This window comes from Mixophyes fleayi, chromosome 1, assembly GCF_038048845.1.
Source record: "Mixophyes fleayi isolate aMixFle1 chromosome 1, aMixFle1.hap1, whole genome shotgun sequence".
Taxonomy (NCBI): domain Eukaryota; kingdom Metazoa; phylum Chordata; class Amphibia; order Anura; family Limnodynastidae; genus Mixophyes; species Mixophyes fleayi.
Genome location: NC_134402.1, coordinates 205,737,576 through 205,759,844, shown reverse-complemented (window position 1 = coordinate 205,759,844; position 22,269 = coordinate 205,737,576). Strand labels below are relative to the sequence as shown.

The 22,269-nt window shown below is 44.1% G+C and overlaps 1 protein-coding gene across 8 annotated transcripts in view; it reads right to left on the bottom strand.

Annotated features, from left to right (window-relative positions):
* The window catches only part of MATK (megakaryocyte-associated tyrosine kinase), a 308,995-nt gene that overhangs the window by 10,214 nt on the left and 276,512 nt on the right, over positions 1-22,269 (bottom strand). For all 8 annotated transcript variants that reach the window (XM_075204813.1, XM_075204805.1, XM_075204806.1 and 5 more), the window contains one exon: positions 5,238-5,337. In XM_075204813.1, the coding sequence (XP_075060914.1) occupies positions 5,238-5,337 (100 nt within the window). The remainder of the gene's footprint in view (positions 1-5,237; positions 5,338-22,269) is intronic.

The following is a 22,269-nucleotide window of genomic DNA, read 5'->3' as shown; positions in this document are numbered from 1 at the left end:
AACCATCAACTGGTATGAATCGCACCGAATAATGTACCTGGACTGCGTAGAGGAGTGGGTCACCACAATATAAATTAAAAACCCTGAACTTGTATGATTCGCACCAATAATGTACCTGGACTGCGTAGAGGAGTGGGTCACCACAATATAAATTAAAAACCCTGAACTTGTATGATTCGCACCAATAATGTACCTGGACTGCGTAGAGGAGTGGGTCACCACAATATATATAATAAGAAAACCATCAACTGGTATGAATCGCACCGAATAATGTACCTGGACTGCGTAGAGGAGTGGGTCACCACAATATAAATTAAAAACCCTGAACTTGTATGATTCGCACCAATAATGTACCTGGACTGCGTAGAGGAGTGGGTCACCACAATATTATTAAAAAACCCTACACGGGTCTGAATTCCACCCAAAAGGTTTATGGACTGCGTAGTGCAGTGTTCCCCACAATATTATTTAAAAATTTTGCAGCAACAGTCAACGTTGTTTAATATCTGATACACCTCTATCTGGACTGCATAGTAGAGTGGCCCCGGTACCCAATTTGGTACCGGGGCCACAATACCTCCTCCAACCATGGTACAGACCATTCGTCATTGAGATCCCATCAAGTATGTTAAAGACAGACAGGATCGAAGTGTTATTGGTTGACTTTGTAAACCAAAAAACTGTCCCTGTTGCACATAGTCGTGCAATGAAGACTGACTTTTTCATTTAAAGGCACCATCTTTCAAGTGTAGTGTTTGTAAGTCATATTATACTTTTGGTAAAATTTGTTTATTTTGTTCCTCTTTATGGTAACTACTAATAGAATTAAAGTATTAAATAGAATCGGCAGTTCCTCTTTATGGCAATTAGTAATAGAATTAAAGTATTAAATAGAATTAAAGTATTAAATAGAGTGGTATAGAGTGGTAGTGTGGTATAGAGTGGTCCCCACAATATAATAATAAAACCCTCAACTGGTCTGAATTCCACCAAACAAGTATCTGGACTGCGTTATGGGGTGGCCCCGGTACCCAATTTGATACCGGGGCCACAATAAAATAAATACACCCTCAACTGGTCTGAATTCCACCAAACAAGTATCTGGACTGCGTAGTGGGGTGGCCCCGGTACCCAATTTGATACCGGGGCCACAATAAAATAAATACACCCTCAACTGGTTTGAATTCCACCAAACAAGTATCTGGACTGCGTAGTGGGGTGGCCCTGGTACCCAATTTGATACCAGGGCCACAATAAAATAAATACACCCTCAACTGGTCTGAATTCCACCAAACAAGTATCTGGACTGCGTAGTGGGATGGCCCCGGTACCCAAATTGATACCGGGGCCACAATACCTCCTCCAAGTTCCAAGTGAAGTGTTTATAACATCTTAACACTACACTAATTCTAGCACGTCAAAACCTCTTGTTTTAAATAATGACAGGGCATTTTACTTTTGATTTAATTTATTGAATTTGTTGGCATTTTCGTTTACTTTTTGAACATGGCAAACGACTGTTGAATGGTCACATAATGCCAAAAAAATAGTTGCAAGATGGAATTGTCCTTGGGCCCTCCCACCCACCCTTATGTTGTTGAAATAGGACATGCACACTTTAACAAACCAATCATTTCAGCGACAGGGCCTACCAAACAACTGTGGCTGAAATGATTGGTTTGTTTGGGCCCCCACATCAATAAAACAATTCATCTCTCCCTGTACAAACTAAACAGGCTCTACTGAGGAAAGATGTCGTCCTCATCCTCAACCTCTGATTCCTCTCCCCCTACAGTGTGTACTTCCTCCTCCTCACACATTATCAATTCGTCCCCGCTGGACTCCACAACCACAGGTCCCTCTGTACTGTCTGGAGGGCAGTGCTGTACTTCATTGAGGAATTGATTATTCATTTTTATAAACATCATTTTTTCAACGTTGTGAGGAAGCAACCTCCTTCGCCGCTCACTGACCAGGTTCCCCGCTGCACTAAAAACTCTTTCCGAGTACACACTGGAGGGGGGACAACTCAGTTAAAACTTAGAGCCAGTTTGTACAGGGGCTTCCAAACTGCCTTTTGGAGTTCTACCACGTCACTACCTCTAGTTAATTTAGATTGCAAGGCTTGTAAATATAAATACTTTGAAGATAAAAAAAGCAGGCTGCACAGACTGTGGAGCTAGAAAGTGAAATTAAATGGACCACGTTACTTTGGTGGCTATATATGCCCCCCGCCCTACACTTGTAGTTGAATATAAATAAAGCAGCCTGCATAGACTGTAGAACTAGAAATTCAAATATACAAAGAAATGGACAAAGGCAGTTTGGTATCTGTCTGCTTCAGATCCCCTCTCCACTAGGAGTAAAACAGAAAACTTTTCAGCCGTTATATAATCTAGAATATAAATAGAAATTGAGAAAGGCAATTTGGTATCTGTCTGCATCATAATCATCAACATCCTCCTCAGCGCCAGCTACATCAATATCTTCCTCCCGGTGTACAACATTCACGCCTTCATTAGCCAAATCTGTAACTGGACTGTGGGTGATCCTTCCAGCATATGCAGAGGGCGTGCTGCAAATGCTGGATGGAGTCACCTCTTCCCGTAGAGTGATGGGAAGGTCAGGCTTCACAACCAACAACACCCTTGGACTCGCCTTGGGGATTTGTGATGTCATCTGTTTAGAAGGCAGAGTTCTTTGCTGTTTTGTTGTTGTTGCTGACAGCATAACTCTCTTAAATTTTTTGTAGGGGGGGAGGCGGAGGGCTTAGATCCTTGGGTGAAGCTGGACCACTAGTCATGAACACGGGCCAGGGCCTAAGCCGTTCCGTGCCACTACGTGTCGTAAATGGCATATTGCCAACTTTACGTTTCTCCTCAGATGATTTTAAGTTTCTCTTTTTGCTATTTTTGGAGAACTTGGGCTTTTTGGATTTTACATGCCCTGTACTAGGAGATTGGGCATCGGGCTTGCCAGTCGACGTTGATGGCATTTCATCATCTATGTCATGACTAGTGGCAGCAGCTTCAGCATTAGGAGGAAGTGGGTCTTGATCTTTCCCTACTTTAGCCTCCAAATTGTGGTTTTCCATTATATGTAGCACAAGAGAGCGTACCTCTAAGCCACACACACCTGGCAAAGCCTTTAAAAATTATATGCGGCACAGGAGAGTAGCACTGGACTTATACTGCTGAATCAGTGAACTTTGTGATAGCAGTACCATTGGACTTATACTGCTGAATCAGTGAACTTTGTAATAGCAGTACCACTGGACTTATACACTGCTGAATCAGTGAACTTTGTAATAGCAGTACCACTGGACTTATACTGCTGTATCAGTGAACTTTGTAATAGCAGTACCACTGGACTTATACACTGCTGAATCAGTGAACTTTGTAATAGCAGTACCACTGGACTTATACTGCTGAATCAGTGAACTTTGTAATAGCAGTACCACTGGACTTATACACTGCTGAATCAGTGAACTTTGTAATAGCAGTACCACTGGACTTATACACTGCTGAATCAGTGAACTTTGTAATAGCAGTACCACTGGACTTTTACTGCTGAATGTGTGAACTTGGTAATATTGCAGTACCAATGGGCTTATATACTGCTGGATTGGTTTTGCAAATTTGGTTATAATTATTTATTTATTTTATTTTTTATTTTAATTTTTTTTATAACTTTTTTTTTATTTTTTAAAAACTTGGGAATAATGGGGAAATAACTATGCCCTTAGAAGCACAGAGCACAGGACACAGCACCACTGGACTGAACAGGACACAGCACAGGACCCAGCAGCACTACTGAACTCAGCAGGACAGAGCACAGGACACAGCACCACTGGACTGATACTGCAGAATGTGTGAACTTTGTAATATTGCAGAACCACTGGACTTTTACTGCTGAATGTGTGAACTTGGTAATATTGCAGTACCAATGGGCTTATACTGCAGGATTGGTTGTGCAAATTTTGTTGTAATTAAAAAAAAAATTAATTATTTTTTTTTATTTTTCTTAAATAACTTTTTTTTATTTTTTTAAACACTTGGGAATATTGAGGAAATAACTATGCCCTTAGAAGCACAGAGCACAGGACACAGCACCACTGGACTGAACAGGACACAGCACAGGACCCAGCAGCACCACTGACCTCAGAAGGACAGAGCACAGGACACAGCACCACTGGACTGAGCACAGCACAGCACAGCACAGAACTTAACTGAACAGCACAGAACTTAACTGAACAGCACGAGATATAGCAGGACAGAGGACCACCTAACACACCCTCCCTCTACCCTGATCAATGCCCGAGTGAAGATGGCGGCGACTAGCGGGGAATTTATAGGATCCGAGTATCGCGAGATCCAACAATGGGATTATGAGTCAGAGCCTCATTTTCAGATTTGATTTTGGCGCCAATACCCGGATCTGTCTCGGATCCGACTCGGATCGGCAACATTCGGGTGGGCTCGGATTTCATAAATCCGAGTGCGCTCATATCTAGTCATGAGTTCAATTCCCGACCATGGCCTTATCTGTGTGGAGTTTGTATGTTCTCCCTGTGTTTGCGTGGGTTTCCTCCGGGTCCTCCGGTTTCCTCCCACGCTCCTAAAACATACTGGTAGGTTAATTGGTTGCTATCAAAATTGACCCTAGTCTCTGTCTCTGTGTGTGTGTATGTTAGGGAATTTAGACTGTAAGCTCCAATGGAGCAGGGACTGATGTGAATGAGTTCTCTGTACAGTGCTGCGGAATCAGTGGCGCTATATAAATAAATGGTGATGATGATGATGATGATGAACTAAAGGCAGAAGTTACTAACAAATATAACTCGAGTCTAAAACTTTTCTTGCTTATTTTCTTACTGTTGGCTTACATAATTAATTGATTAATTAATGAGAAAGGCGTTTTTAAAGACTAGTTAATATAGCACAGGTAACTGCAATAGAATTAATGGAGAGCAATTTGCTGTGTGTATGTTTCTGTGCTTGTGTCACAAAATCGCTCAACTCTTCACAGCTACAGAGCTACCCTTAATTATGTTTCCACCAAACAATGACCTCATAATCAGGGGCAGGGGTTGGTTCCATAGTGGGCTAACTTGGGCTGGGTCACTGGGCCACCTGCATTTTTTTCCTTTAAAATGTTCCTAATAGGCTGCTGAGTTAAGTCTTGCCCCCCGGCCTAAAATTTCCCTGCCCTCTTCTGCTCATAATTAGTACACTTACGTCATTGTTGTGGTTTCTGCCAAGAAATTATTTGCAGTGGCATCACACTTGATGTTCTTAATGGCCACAGGTCGTCCCATATACTGCCCATCTAGAACATCTAAAACAAACAGCATAGAACAATGTTTAAAAGATGATACAAGCACATGTGTCAGATTTGATATTCTGGCGCAACTATGCATGCTGTATCCTATTTTAATACTGAAGTACTACTAAACAAGAGCTACAGAGATAATTTATGCACACATATAGAATGGTTCAAATGATGATGTTGCAAATACCTTGGAAATAAATAATATATTTATACTGCTCTTCACACAAGCTGCAATGATTCTTGTTTTGCTGCATAATATAACTGTGGCAACACTAATTTGTACTTTATTCAGATTCTAGAATTATGTTTTATATTTGTGTATGCCCAGTATTACTTGGTGTATATGTGTGCATAAATTTTTATCCACTCTAATCACTAGCATCATCGAAATCTTACTCACGCTCGCTCCCTGTTACTAACAGTAAGAAGAGCAAGTCCTCATTCTACTGTGAGAACTAAAAGTTCCTTGACCAAAAGGGGAAATAGGAGACTGACTACAGATTATTCTTATGCTCTGAGAGCAGGAAAGTTCATTCCTTGTAATAAAATGCTGGGGAATCTCAAATGAAACTGATCAACAGAAAAATTAAACAAAACTAGAAGAAAATTCATTATTATACAACCAGACCTTCACAGGTTTTTTTTAAGACAAAAAAAAATATCCAATCAGATTGTTAGCATTATTATTATTCAGATAATACTGTAGATTTGATCAACTTATGTGCAAATTAGACTAATGGTAGCAAAATTTCTATTCATTACACTGGCTGAAATCTGGCATGGGGTTACTATGATACATGGACAAATTACCATGGAATTTTATGGTAAATTGGTCATTTGATATGGTAAACCTATGCCTTCTCTTAACTCTCATCTATTTGCCATATAATATTAAATAAGCTTAACATATCAGTTGTTGAATACAAAAAAACTATTAGTAACATTCACTAACTCATAGTCACTGAAGATAAAGTGCAGTATCACACAGCCCCAGTTTTCGAAGGGGACTTATTTGGTGCAATTAACATTGGAATCAAAACATGGGTAATTAAGCTTTTACAATAATACACTGCATTCAAGGCTCAGTGGAAATTTCAGGGCCCAGCCAACTACAACTCGTATTTACTCTGGATCATACTGGGAAAACTAGCTGCATGTAGTAAATCCCCAGATGGAGCTTTTTAGGAAAATTTAACTGCAGGTGGCAGTGCAGATTTAGAGGTTATCTTTACTGTCGATGTCAAATAATTGGATGAATTAAATCAAATTGAGTAATGTCGTTTTATCGTGTGATTGCAATTAGTACACCACGTGTTATGACGCAATCACATGGATAAATAACGCACACATACACTGACACTCACACATTCCCTTGTAAATAGTTCACCTTAAAATAGGTCCAACACACAGACGTTTATAGTCTGATTTAGTAGAATTTATATTTAAATATACTAATGTTAAAAGAACTTTATTGAGATCTAAGGTTCAGGATACAGGAAACATATCAGGCCTGAGTCACTAAGGAAAGTAAGGCATACAAAGGAGTACGTTTTCTCATGGACAAACCATGTTCCATTGCAAGGGGTGCAAATTAGTTTATTATTTTGCACATAAGCTGTTCACACTGGCTGTTTTTTCATGTCGCAACAAATATGTGATAGTTTTATTTTTACACTGAAATTTAAAGTTCATCTAGGACATGCCCTGCCCCAACTATAAATCTGTCCCCACTTTTTAATTTTACCTCCTCCTCCAATGCAACATGGTTTTGCCAAGGTGCAAAGTTACTTCTTTTTTCTGCTTTGTTCTTCTTAATGACTCAGGTCCATCATATTTGGTGTCATTCTAATCCGCTATATCTCCTCAGAGATCCGTTTCTATCGGCTAAGAGATCGCACCTTGCGTATGCAAGTTATGGATGATAGGGAATTAATGATCAGAATGGTATTGTGTGTGTGTAATGCAAATAGACAAGTTTGAACCAGCTTTTCGGCGGGAAGATAAGATACAGCTGTTGGAGAGCTGACCTGCATTATACTGGACTGTCCTGAATCCTGAACCTATGGAAACATCCCAAATCATCTCTACTGTTTTCAATGTAACACCAACTGTATATATACTTAGCTCTGGGACTAGCATAGAGTCTTCTTGACCACAGACTTCAGGATTGAATGACTGTATTCTGGATCCAGGGCACTGCACTGCGTATGTAATCGGCTGTACTTATTTTACTGAATTGTTATTTGTTGCATCCTGCTATATTTTGCTATTAAATCTAATTGTGCATTGGAACCACAACATTCGGACAATGATTATTGGTAAGCGATGAAATAACTTTAATATTGCTGAGATAAATTTTCAAGATTAAAAAGCTGAGTACTACAACTCACTGAAAGTATTCGGATTCTTGAACTAATACTTGGATGGCCAGAAAATGCATGTTGAAAAATCAGAAACACATTGTTGTTGTCATTTAACCTTTCTTAGCAACATATTTATAATAATAAGTGCAGTCTATAGTTTGTTACTATGTGTGACTGGATCACTTATAAATAATTTATGGTAAAAATGTATTTAAAGGAAATAGCGCAGGGCGCTTATTTATATTATTGCAATGTACTGATTTTACTATAACGTTTGGCACTTTGCAGGGGAATTTCTGAGGTATTAATTTCTGATGCAATAAGCATTTGTTGAGGAAGTCTTTTGTGTAATTTGATAGAGGAAATGTCTTGTTTGGGGTTTTATAACTTTGCTCGAGGAAATCTCCAATTAAGCATATGTGAGGAGGGAGTCTGTTTTGTGGATAACAGGAAATGCTAAATAAGTCTATTCAAAGGGAGTGACCAACACTTGAATGCACGGCAAAGAGCTGTTGCCTGTATACTGGTTACAGTGAAAGGAAATCTCAGATCAATGGGATTCAGGGTATTGCAGAAAAGTGTAAAGTTTGTTAAGTATAAATTGCATTTAAATTCATGTTTGCATTCTGTTACTAAAAATAACTCAGACTTCAGGGGACTGGCATACCCTGTGAAGCTGTGTCAAAAACTCTATAAAACTGTACATTTATACTTCTGGAAAGATCGTTAGTACCACAGCCTGGTGTTTCAACTGTCCTTATTAGGACTACTTGAGCAAATAAACATCACTAGCTTCAAATACCTGCTTGACAACCTCTCCTTGCTGATATTCCTGTGACCTAGAGATTAGACCAAACTCTAATCCGTTCCGTCTGTTCTGAGATTTGGACCCAACTTTCCGGTACCACCGCTCTGCCCGCTACCCAGCAGCTCTGGCCATTTTGATAAACCAGAGGGGATCCATCCACAGCAACCCTGATCCATAGTAAGAGGTCAGGGGTATCAGCCCAGGTACACCAGCAACAGGGTACACTAGCAGCGACAGTTACCCAGAAAGAGCCCGGTTCTGGATGCCGGTAAGAAATCCAGTGGTGGCAGCATTTATAAGCCCCTCCTACTGCGATTAGAGGGCGCATTTGGGATAATGAAAGGGAACGGTGGCAAAGTAAGCCCATCCGGTTCTCAGCAACAACAGACAGGGTGGCATAGATGGTTCATCCTGCCACAGATTTCTGGTGGCAAACAGTGGGATAATTCCAGGTGGCTTTGTGTGCACCAGTCAGGAGAGCCGAGTTATTCAGGAGAGGAATAACTGCAGCCAGGAGAATGCACAGGATGTCTGATTACAGCAATATATCCAGGGTGGATCTTGAGACTCTGTGCAGTGCCAAGGGCATTGACCTCAGCCATTCACCGAACAGGGTGGAGATGAGAGAGTTGCTGAAAGAATGGCACCTACAGCATGGTACCCAGCAGGAGGAAACTGATGGCGGCAGTGGCCAAGACAGCGGTGCAGTTGACAACCGGAAGATAGGTGGAACAGACTCCAGACAGCAGCAACCTCTTCTCAACAGACTGTACCCGCACAACCAGCCCCACTGTCCTATGATGAGCGCAGGGCCGCCTGGCTAAAGATCCAGCTGGTGGCTTTAGGGGATGTTATGAGCGTTTTGTCTCTATCCAATAACGATTGTCGAATCTCGATTTGTGTTTCCAACGCACAAAGATTTATTCTCAAAATGTAGCAGTACATATATCTTAGCGAAATAATAGTAAGTACAGCCGTTACTTATCGCAGGCGCTCTGGATCCAGTGAACAGTCATTCAGTCCTGAAGTCTGTGGTCTAGGTGACAGAGATACAGTAAAACAATGCAAAGGTGTGACTTGCTTCTATTGGTCCAGGCATCAGGAGGGTCCAGGGGGTTGCAGATCATAGGCTAGTTTAAGCTCAGGAATCCAAAGGAGGGGGTCATCTCTCCAGGCCTGAGCTCTGATCTTCCTGCCAAGATTTCTCATCATAATAGTCCATAATTCCTTAACATTAATAACTTGCGTATGCACTCTGCGATTCCTTCGCAGAGTGAACCGGACAGTCGCAAATGCGAAGGGGATTAGTATGATACCACACATGACTTGATTCCTTCAACGTGTACCATATGTTTTACTGATATGCATATAACTTATAATATTACATATAAATACTACTATATTTAGACATAAATGACTATGTGTTGCAACTACCATTAATGTGTACTATTTTACAAGTGTGCGTGTTTGTGTGAATGTATGTAAAAGACTAAATACTGTTGTTGTCACGTGTTGCAGCTGCGTACACCCTTCCACGCCGTAGCGTACCGTACGCATATTTTCAAACAAAGACAACCAAGTTTGCTCGATTTTAATTGAAATGACTTTATCCAATATGCTGACTTCGACAGGGACAATGCGACAATGCGACTGAGCGTGGAGGATCCAGTGTATTCATGTATGTGATTATTATGGGCGAACTCCACCCAAGGGAGCAAATTGCAGTCATCTTGTTTACCGAAGGAAAAACAGCAGAGAAAAAGTTCAAGATCCTGGTTTACACGTTCCGTATGTCCATTGGTCTGAGGGTGATACCCCGAGGAGAACTTTAGGTCAAATCCAAGATCCTTACAGAAAGCTCTCCAGAAATGAGATATAAATTGTACCCCACGGTCTGATATAATTTCCTGCTGACAACCATGGAGCCGGAACACCTCTTTTATAAAAACTTGAGCAAGTTTAGGAGCAAATGGAAGGCCTTTTAATGGTACGAAATGGGCCATCTTCGAAAACCTGTCAACAATCATTAAAATCGTATTGAAACCCCTGCTGGGAGGCAGATCGGTAATGAAATCCAAGGCTTGTCCAAGGGTGTTCAGGAATGGGTAGAGGCAGGAGCAATCCATAGGGAGGGTGCCTGGGAATCTTGTTTTGGGCACATATATCACAAGAGTTGATGAACTCATTTGATATATGTGCCCAGGTGGGCCACCAGTAGCGTCGGGATAGGAGAGAGAACGATTTTTTGAACCCGGCGTGGTCAGCAAATTTAGTAGCATGAGCCCAGCAGAGGACTTACAGGTGAAGGTGAGGTTTGATATAGTAACATGCAACAGGAGGAGTCCTGGCACTTTTCAGAGCAATTATGCTGGAAGGTTCGAGAATGTGAGGAAGTTCAGTTGAGAGTGCCACATCAGATTTGTTAAAAGACAGAGAAAGAGAATCCGCCTGAGAATTCTGTGTTCTAGAACGAAAGGTGAGTTTCAGATTGAAGCAGACAAAGAAAGAAGACCACCTCGCCTGACGGGGATTTAGGCAGCAAGCGTCTCGGAGGTAGATTACATTTTTGTGGTCTGCAAAGACGGTAACCGGGTGCAGGGCTCCCTCTAGGAGGTGGCGCCATTCTTCTAACGCTGACTTGATGGCAAGCAAACCCTTATCTCCAATCCCGTAATTGTGTTCAGAGGTGCAGAATTTTTTAGAAAAGAATTCACAAGGATGAAAGATACAGGAAGAAGATCTCTGGAAAAGAACAGCTCTGACTCCAACTGAGGTGGACGGCTGTCCACCTCTGAGAAAAAAGGTTTCCCTTGGTCCGGTTGGGTTAGGACAGGTGCAGACAAAAAGGCCCTTTTCAAGGAAGTAAATGCTGAGACCTCTGGAGACCATACCTTAGGATTCGCTGATCTTCGGGTGAGGGCTGTGATATGAGCAATAAGCGTGGAGAACTGATTGATGAATTGTCTATAATAATTGGTAAAACCAATAAAACGTTGAACAGCCTTTTGATTCAGTGGTTGAGACCAATTGGTGATAGCAGAAACCTTCTCTGGATCCATCTTCAATCCAGAACCAGAGGCTATGTAACCCAGGAAAGGAATCTGAGATACCTCAAAAATACATTTTTCAAGCTTACAAAAAGTTTGTCTTGACGAAAGCAGGACAGAACCTCTTTTACATGAGAATGGTGGGAGACGATATCGGAGGAAAAAATCAATATATCGTCGAAGATATACCACCACTGATTTGTAGAGAAGGTCTCGGAAGATCTCGTTAACAAATGACTGGAACACAGCTGGAGCATTACAAAGCCCAAAGGGCATGACAAGATACTAATAGCGCCCATCTCTAGTACTAAAAGCAGTCTTCCAATTGTCCGCCTCATGAATCCAAATCAAATTATAAGCGCCACGCAGTTCAAGTTTGGAGAAGATCCTTGAGCCACTGATTCGATCAAAGCCCTCAGAAAGGGGGAGAAGATACTTGTTCTTTACAGTAATGTCATTTAGCTGTCTTCACAAAGAAGAATCCTGCTCCAACAGGAGAAGAAGATTTTCTGATGAAGCGAAAACATTTTCGGTGATGTAATGAGACGTAGCCTGATCATCCGGAAGGGAAAGAGGATCGGTCCTACCCCTGGGAATAGGCTTTCCAGGCTGCAAATCAATAGGGCAGTCCCACGGACGATATGGGGGAAAAAAATCGCAGAGGCTGCTTTGGAGAAAACATCTTGAAAGGAATCTCCATGTGAGAGGAGAGCATCAAACAAGAAATGGGAGAAATGCTCAGTTTCTTGGGTTTAACTGCGAGCAAACATCTCTTGAAACATTGAGGGCCCCAGGAAGTGATCTGTGCAGAACTCCAATCGAATTTGGGTGCATTTAGTCTGAGCCATGGGAGACCCAGGATGACAGAATTTATGGACTGGGGTAAAACCATAAATTCGATCCATTCTGAATGCAAGACCCCTACCGTCAGCCGAACTGGAGAGGTAACCTTGGAAATGGAACCATTAGTGACACGATTCCCATCCACGGCAGTAAGGAATAGCGGTTGAGGAAAGTCTCGGATTGACATTTGGAGTCGTGATGCCAAGGTGGCAGAGATTAAATTTCCGGCAGCGCCAGAATCCACGAAGGCAGAGGTCAATAAGGGACCACTAGGAGAGTTCAGCGAGATGGTCATCAAAAAGTCTGGTTTGGAAGTGAAATCGGGAGTGAAAAGTCTGACTCCTAGAACGGCCTCCCTGTCACCGACTAAAAGGGAGCGTATCCCGGTCATTTGGGGCAGGAGGCTAGCAGATGACCAGTCTCTCAACAATAGAGACAGAGATTCTGTCTTCTCTCTCTCTCTTCAGGTGACAACCGGGAACGTCCTATCTGCATGGGGTCGTCTGGAGGAGCTGGATTCAGGTTCTGGAACCGAGGAGCAAGGTAAGGAACAAAGCGTCTGGCAGAGGATCTCTCTTGAGTGTTGCACAGTGGCCTAGTGGTTAGCACTTCTGCCTCACAGCGCTGGGGTCATGAGTTCAATTCCCGGCCATGGCCTTATCTGTGTCGAGTTTGTATGTTCTCCCTGTGTTTGCGTGAGTTTCCTCTGGGTGCTCCGGTTTCCTCCCACACTCCAAAAACATACTGGTAGGTTAATGGGCTGCTATTAAAATTGACCCTTGTCTCTTTCTGATCTTACCCCCTCTGTGTGTGTGTGTGTGTGTGTGTGTGTGTCTATATTCAAGAATTTAGACTGTAAGCTTCAATGGGGCAGGGACTGATGTGAATGAGTTCTCTGTACAGCGCTGCGGAATTAGTGGCGCTATATAAAATAAATGATGATGATGATGTATTGTGACAGGATGGACCGCCTATGCCACCCTGTCTGTTGTTGCTGGGAACCGGCTGGGCTTACTTTGCCACCGTTCCCTTTCGTTATCCCAAATGCGCCCTCTTGCCACAGTAGGAGGGCACATGGCACTCAGAAGCACGTTCCTTCTGGGTCACTGATGCTGCTAGTGTACCTCGTTGCTGGTGTACCTGAGCTGGTTACCCCGGACCTCTTATTATGGATCCGGGTTGCTGTGAATGGATCCCCCCTGGCCTATCACATGGACCAGGGCTGCTGGGAAGCAGGCAGATCGGTGGTACTGGAAACACTTGGGTCTAAACCTCAAACACAGCCGGAGAACGGATTAGATTTGGGTCTAATCTGTAGATCACAGGAATACAGCGATATTGAAGATGTTTCCAAGCAGGTCTTTGAAGCAAGATGGTTTCGTTGAAGGTACCAGGGTGATCAGGTCGGATGAAGTCAGAAGAACGATTACATGCTCACTCAGCTCATCTTTTATGCAGTTCAGAAATAGTCAATTTTTAGAATCAGGATGCAACCCTGCTTAGCAAAACATAAATTTACATGCATTGCAAAGCTAACGATATTTACATTTATTTGTGAAATTCTAGAAACGATGTGATGGTTTCAGATGCCAAGAATCTAGGATCCAGTCTTAATTAAAAGTTCTTGCCTTCAATGTTGAACCTTCACACATCAAAAGATCTAATTAACATGTGGCCTTTCATCAGACCATTCGGAATACATATTCACACAGAACAACAAAAACCAAAAAAAAGCTAGTTTCCCACATCACAATGCACAAGAGGCTTTGTAAACACAGGCTCATTGTATCAGATATATACATCAGAAATAGGCATTTCCTATAGCAAGTTTAGACAAGAGACGAATTTCTTCCCCTGGTCTCAGAAATAACGATTACCTATCTCACAATATAAACAATATAAAAAAATAAGTACAAATGCAATTACATAAATAAGTGCCCTGCGCTATTCGCTTTAAATACATTTTTACCAAAAGTTATTTAATAGTGATCCAGTCACAAGTATGTTCCCGGAAACAAAGTTGTACCCTGTTACATAGGGAAATGAGGGAATCAAAATCTGCTGGAAGTTCATGGGATACCAATTCATCTTTGATGCGGTCCGAAAGGCCCTGCCAGAATGTTGCCACAAGTGACTCATCGTTCCATTTAAGCTCAGAAGCCAGCGTGCAAAACTGAACTGCATATTGACCAACAGTTTGGAACCCTTGTGTTACGAGCTGCGGCTCCACTGCGGGCCGCCACGGCTCGCCTCCTGGTGCCTCTGGCATCTTGGCCTTCACCATGACGACCAGGACGTCACTTCCGCCCTCTACGTCCTGGTTGCCTAGGCAACAACCGGGATACTTATTTTCCCCTGCCGCCGCGCCCGGCCAGCTGTCCAAACAGCCGGGGCACGCGCGCACAGGGGTATGTATTGTAGCATATGGGAGGGGGCTCTCTGGCACTCTGCTGCTCATTGGTCCCCCTCACTATTTAAGGCAGTGAGGACTGAGCCTCACTTCCAGTTATAGTTTCCTGCTTTGCTTGGCTTCCTGTTCAGTGTTTTCTGTTGATTTCCCATGTATGACCCCTAGCTTGCTTCTATACCTTGTTGGATTGCCTGTGACCCTGACCTTAGCCTGTTGTCACGGGCACTAGGAGTCTTTACCCAGGGATCACCAGGTGATAGGCTTACCAGAGCAGTATAGGTGGTAATATGGTACTCTGGTAGCAGGGTGATCACGGAACAGAAAATAGCAGATGATGAGATGCTCAGGAAAGTCTATGACTAGCAGCACTGGCAATATGGAGGTAGTAATACACGAGGAACTGTATGGACAAAGGACACGTGAAGGTAGTCAGTGGTCTGCGGTAGCAAGTTGTACCACTGCTATAGTGAGGAGGAATGTCCAACAGAAACGAGGGGGTGATGAGAGTCAGCGGTCTGCGGATAGCAAGTTGTACCGCTGTCTGAGAGAAGGAATAGAATCCAAGTGGAGGTATCCGGGGAGTCAGTGGTCTGCGTTAGCAAGTTGTACCACTGCTATGTGAGAGGATACTGGAATAGGTGAAACTGGAAACAGGGGTCAGTGGTCTGCCACCAGCAAGTTGTACCACTGAATATATATGTGAGGAGGTGCACGGGGAGAGACTGCAACACAAGATATACACGGGCACCTTGACTTTGATCCACAGTAATATGCACAATATAAATGTATAGATGACTGAACAACACTGCCAATATAGAAAGTCTCTAGAAGGAATCCAGCACGAGATAACACAGTCAATGATGGCAATAGACTCAGCGGATAGCACACTCCAGAGAAGAACCAACACAGTCCAGCAAGGTATGCAATACACAGCACAGTCAATGGGAAGAATGCATACCGTGGTTCAGGAGAAGGCAGTCAGACAGGAGTGCAGAGATACCTGAACGGCAGGAGGCCGGCAGGATGCAAAGTCCCTGGATGGGTGAAGCGGTGGTCTAGCAGGTGCAGCGCACAGGTAGGTAGACCAGCAGGGAACACAGGAAGGCGTGGAGGGCGGATCAGCAGTAGATGGATGAGTAGCGCTGAGGAGTAACAGCAGCGGGTCTCTGCGGGAACACGGAGGTAGCCAATAGCAACCAGTAGGTGCAGTAACGATGGGACACGGGAGAGCAGAGTTGAACTGGAACTGTTGATCACGGAGAATAGCGGGTAGCAATAGTGGCAACAGACTCAAGGAAACACGGGAGCGTTGACAAGGACTGAAGACTGAAGCGCATAGTGGCAGCGGATAGGAATCAGCCAAACAGTCACGATGAAACACAGACGGGTTGCAGGTTGAAGACTGTAGTGCACGGAGGCAGCGGATAGGAATCAGCTAGCAGTCACGATGATGAAACACAGACGAGTTGCAGGTTGAAGACTGTAGTGCACGGAGGCAGCGGATAGGAATCAGCTAGCAGTCACGATGATGAAACACAGACGAGTTGCAGGTTGAAGACTGTAGTGCACGGAGGCAGCGGATAGGAATCAGCTGGCAGTCACAATCATGAACAGGTGAGTGGATGTGAATGAAAGACTGTAGTGCACGGAGGCAGCGGATAGGCATCAGCTAACAGTCCCAATAATACATGGTAGAGTTGAAGTGGTTAGAAGACTGTAGTGCACGGAGGCAGCGGATAGGAATCAGCTCACAGTCACGATGATACAGTAGATGGTAGAAGTGGTATGGGAACCACAGTAGTAGAAGTGGTTTGGAAACCACAGAGGTAGAAGTGGTTTGGAAACCACAGGAATCAGCTGGGCTGAATAAACGAGGAAACACAGGAACACCTTCAGAGACTCATGGGGAATGAGACTCCAAGATCAGGCAACGTGGTGTTGACCACAGGTGCTTAATATAGGGAGGTTGCCTGATCTGCCAATTAAGTTAAAGGAACATACACTGAAGGTTTAGAAAGGGCTGCGCATGCGCAGTCCCTCAGGATGGAGGACGACCACGGTTCCTAAATGTCCGGGAAGAAGCACTCACAGTCCGGTGAGTGACAGTACCCCCCCTTTTAAAGGTGGGCACAGAACGCCTGGAACCGGGCTTGTCCGGATTTTTGGAATAAAACTTCTTCAGAAGGGCAGGAGCATTAAGATCTTCAGCTTTGATCCATGAACGCTCCTCAGGACCAAAGCCCTTCCAATGAACGAGGAAACGGAGGACTCCTCGCGAAATTTTTGCATCCAATACCTCAGTAATCTCGAAATCCTCCTCCTGATGAACTTGAACTGGCTGCGGTGCTGAGGGAGGAGCCGAGAAACGGTTGATAATGAGAGGTTTGAGCAAGGACACATGGAAGGCATTGGAAATCCGAAGATTCTTAGGAAGAAGAAGTTTAACACATACTGGATTGATAACTTGAATGATCCTATATGGACCAATAAAACGAGGGGCGAATTTCATAGATGGAACCTTCAAACCAATATTTTTGGTAGATAACCAGACACGATCTCCAATTTTTAGTGGTGGAATAGCCCGCCTCTTCTTATCTGCGAAAGACTTATATTTGTTAGATGTCTTCTTTAAACAGGTTTTGACCTGAGACCAGATATTTTTGAAGGTCTGACAAGCAGTTTCCACAGCAGGGACTTGGGTGGGCGGGAGGGCAGGAAATTCCGGAAAAGACGGATGGTGACCGTAGACCACAAAAAATGGAGTTTTGGATGATGACTCATGGTACATGTTGTTATGGGCGAATTCAGCCCAAGGGAGCAATTCTACCCAGTTGTCCTGGTTGGCTGAAGAGAACATCCTAATAAAAGTCTCAAGATCTTGATTGACTCGTTCCGTTTGTCCGTTAGATTGCGGATGGTAAGACGATGAGAGTGCTAATCGTATGCCCAAGGTTTTACAAAGGGCCCGCCAGAATCTGGAAACGAATTGTACTCCTCTATCTGACACAATCTCAGACGGACATCCATGGATGCGGAAGATTTCTTTAATGAAATGTTCAGCCAGAGTAGACGAGGAAGGTAAACCGGACAGAGGGACGAAATGAGCCATCTTCGAAAATCTGTCTACCACTACCCAAATAGTATTGTGATTCTTACTTGGTGGCAAATCAGTAACGAAATCCATACTAATATGGGTCCAAGGCTTGGACGGAATGGGTAGTGGTCGCAGCAACCCTGCTGGAGTTCTGCGGGAGGATTTGAACTGAGAACATAAATCACAGGAAGCAATAAACTCTTTGACGTCTCTCCTCATTGAAGGCCACCAGTAACTTCGAGAGAAAATCTCAAAGGTCTTGTGTTCACCGGCGTGTCCAGAAAAACGAGAGGCATGGAACCACGAAAGGATTTTCCTCCTCAGAGTAGGAGGCACGAGGGTCTTCCCAAATGGTAGCATTTTGGTGGATGAAGCAGCCAGAGAAATACATTTGGGGTCTAGAATAGCATGGTTGGGAACCTCTTCTACATCAGAGGACGTCACAAAAGCTCGAGATAGAGCGTCAGCTTTCTTGTTCTTAGCGGCTGGTTTGAAGGTTATAATTAATTCAAAACGGGAAAAGAAAAGAGACCATCTTGCTTGACGAGGGTTCAAGCATTGGGCAGATTGCAAATATGACAAGTTCTTATGATCCGTGAAGATCGTCACCGGATGGCGAGCTCCTTCCAACAAGTATCTCCATTCCTCTAATGCAGCTTTGATGGCCAGCAACTCCTTGTCCCCGATAGTATAATTTTTCTCTGCGGGCAGAAGACCCCGAGAGTAGAAGGCACAAGGATGTAATTTTTGTTGCTCCGAGCGTTGGGAGAGAATAGCTCCTAAGCCCACATTAGAGGCATCTACTTCTAGGAAGAAGGGGAGTGTCACATCAGGCTGTCGAAGAATGGGAGCAGACGAGAAGGACTCTTTGAGAATTTGAAAGGCTTGGAGAGCCTCAGATGACCATTGCTTAGTATTAGCCCCTTTCCGAGTTAGGGCCACAATAGGAGATGCAATGGATGAAAAGTCTTGAATGAAGCGTCTATAGTAATTGGCAAAACCTAAAAAACGCTGGATGGCACGAAGAGTAGTTGGCTGAGGCCAATGTAGTACAGCATTTACTTTGTCTGGATCCATCTTCAGGCCAACTCCGGAAACTATATACCCCAAGAATGGAATCTGGGGTAACTCGAATGAACATTTTTCCAATTTACAGAACAATGAGTTTTTCCGTAGTCTGGAGAGGACCTCTGCCACATGTTGGTGATGAGAAGGCAGGTCCTGTGAGAAGATCAATATGTCGTCCAGGTAGACAACGACACATACATATAATAAGTCCCGAAAGATCTCATTGATGAAACCCTGGAAAACAGCGGGGGCATTACACAGCCCGAAGGGCATTACTAAATATTCGTAATGCCCATCTCTGGTGTTGAACGCGGTCTTCCATTCGTCACCGGAACGGATTCTAATTAAATTGTAGGCACCACGAAGATCCAACTTAGTAAATATCCGAGCTCCCTTAATGCGATCAAATAGCTCAGTGATCAGCGGAATGGGATACCGATTCTTGATAGTAATGGCGTTGAGTCCACGAAAATCTATACAAGGGCGTAATGATCCATCCTTCTTTTTGACGAAGAAGAACCCAGCTCCAGCGGGAGAGGTGGAAGGTCGAATGAACCCACGCTGGAGATTCTCCTGTATGTACTCAGATGTGGCTTGAGTTTCAGGTAACGAGAGAGGATAGACCCGACCCCTGGGAGGAGTCTTGCCAGGTAGAAGGTCGATCGGACAATCCCAAGAACGATGAGGAGGAAGACGTTCAGACTGAGCTTTATCAAACACATCGGCAAATGAAGGATACTGAGGAGGGAGTCCCGGGGAGGAAGATGAGATGGAAGATTGCTGTACTTTAAGAGGAATAACTTGAGAAAGACAACGATGGTGACATTCAGACCCCCAAGACGTAACTTGAGGGATACGCCAGTCAATCTGGGGAGAGTGACACTGAAGCCATGGAAGGCCTTAGACAATCGGACTTGTCGTAACTGGAAGAATTAAAAACGAAATTTCTTCATGGTGTAGTACACCAATCTGAAGGGTTACTGGAGACGTACTCTGGGTGATGAGACCATTGATGAGACGTGATCCATCTATAGCCGTCACAGTAATGGGTGTTTTTAAAGTGATCACTGGTAGGGACCATTGATTCACTAGTGATTTAGAAATGAAATTCCCTGCTGCTCCGGAATCAATCAATGCCTGTGACTCAAAGGATTTGGTAGCAAAGGAGATCGTAACATCAAAAGCGCAGACTTTAGATTTCATAGACAATGGAGAGGACTCCAGGGACCCTAACTTCACCTCTCCAGAACTAGTTAGGGCCTGGCATTTCCCGATCTCTTAGGGCAAGAGCTGAGCATATGCGTGGAATCAGCACAATAGATACAGAGTCTATTCTTTACTCTTCGTTTCCTCTCCTCTGAAGATAATTTGGAACGTCCTATCTCCATGGGAATCACAGAGGATGGAGCTGGACGAAATTGAGGGTTTAAACGAAGAGGTGCTTTGACAGCCGTTGTTTTCTCAGACTCTCTTTCACGAAATCTCATATCTACACGATGGCAAAGAGAGATCAAATCTTCTAGTGACGAAGGAAGCTCTTGAGTAGTCAGTGCATCTTTAATTTTATCGGAGAGCCCCTGCCAGAAGGCGGCAACTAATGCTTCAGTGTTCCACTGAAGTTCAGAGGCTAAGATCCTAAATTGAATGACATACTGTCCTACTGTATGGGAGCCTTGTCGCAAACGAAGGATGCTGGAAGCAACGGAGGTCACACGACCTGGTTCATCGAACACACTTCGGAACGTAGAAATGAATTTGGCACTATCTTGTAGAATTGGATCGTTTCTTTCCCACAGAGGGGAGGCCCAAGCCAGGGCTTGTCCAGAAAACAATGAGATAAGATAGGCCACTCTGGAACGATGGGTAGAAAAATTTTGAGGTTGGAGTTCAAAATGGACTGAACATTGGTTAAGGAAACCTCTACAAGTTTTGGGGTCCCCGTCGTATTTTGACGGAGTAGGCAGGTGAAGCGTAGGAACTGTAGACACCTGGGATGGCACTGGGGAAACGGAGGAAAGCACAGGAGCTTCAATATTAGCTGTAACAGTCTGTCCAGATGTTCCTTGGGAGGTTAACGATTGGTAACATTGAAGTAACAGCTGTTGGCGAGCATCCTGTTGCTCCACACGGCTGACCAGGTGCTGCAGCATCTCTTTAGCGGTAGGTTCCGTATCTGGGTCTGTCATGGCCTGATCTTACTGTCACGGGCACTAGGAGTCTTTACCCAGGGATCACCAGGTGATAGGCTTACCAGAGCAGTATAGGTGGTAATATGGTACTCTGGTAGCAGGGTGATCACGGAACAGAAAATAGCAGATGATGAGATGCTCAGGAAAGTCTATGACTAGCAGCACTGGCAATATGGAGGTAGTAATACACGAGGAACTGTATGGACAAAGGACACGTGAAGGTAGTCAGTGGTCTGCGGTAGCAAGTTGTACCACTGCTATAGTGAGGAGGAATGTCCAACAGAAACGAGGGGGTGATGAGAGTCAGCGGTCTGCGGATAGCAAGTTGTACCGCTGTCTGAGAGAAGGAATAGAATCCAAGTGGAGGTATCCGGGGAGTCAGTGGTCTGCGTTAGCAAGTTGTACCACTGCTATGTGAGAGGATACTGGAATAGGTGAAACTGGAAACAGGGGTCAGTGGTCTGCCACCAGCAAGTTGTACCACTGAATATATATGTGAGGAGGTGCACGGGGAGAGACTGCAACACAAGATATACACGGGCACCTTGACTTTGATCCACAGTAATATGCACAATATAAATGTATAGATGACTGAACAACACTGCCAATATAGAAAGTCTCTAGAAGGAATCCAGCACGAGATAACACAGTCAATGATGGCAATAGACTCAGCGGATAGCACACTCCAGAGAAGAACCAACACAGTCCAGCAAGGTATGCAATACACAGCACAGTCAATGGGAAGAATGCATACCGTGGTTCAGGAGAAGGCAGTCAGACAGGAGTGCAGAGATACCTGAACGGCAGGAGGCCGGCAGGATGCAAAGTAGACCAGCAGGGAACACAGGAAGGCGTGGAGGGCGGATCAGCAGTAGATGGATGAGTAGCGCTGAGGAGTAACAGCAGCGGGTCTCTGCGGGAACACGGAGGTAGCCAATAGCAACCAGTAGGTGCAGTAACGATGGGACACGGGAGAGCAGAGTTGAACTGGAACTGTTGATCACGGAGAATAGCGGGTAGCAATAGTGGCAACAGACTCAAGGAAACACGGGAGCGTTGACAAGGACTGAAGACTGAAGCGCATAGTGGCAGCGGATAGGAATCAGCCAAACAGTC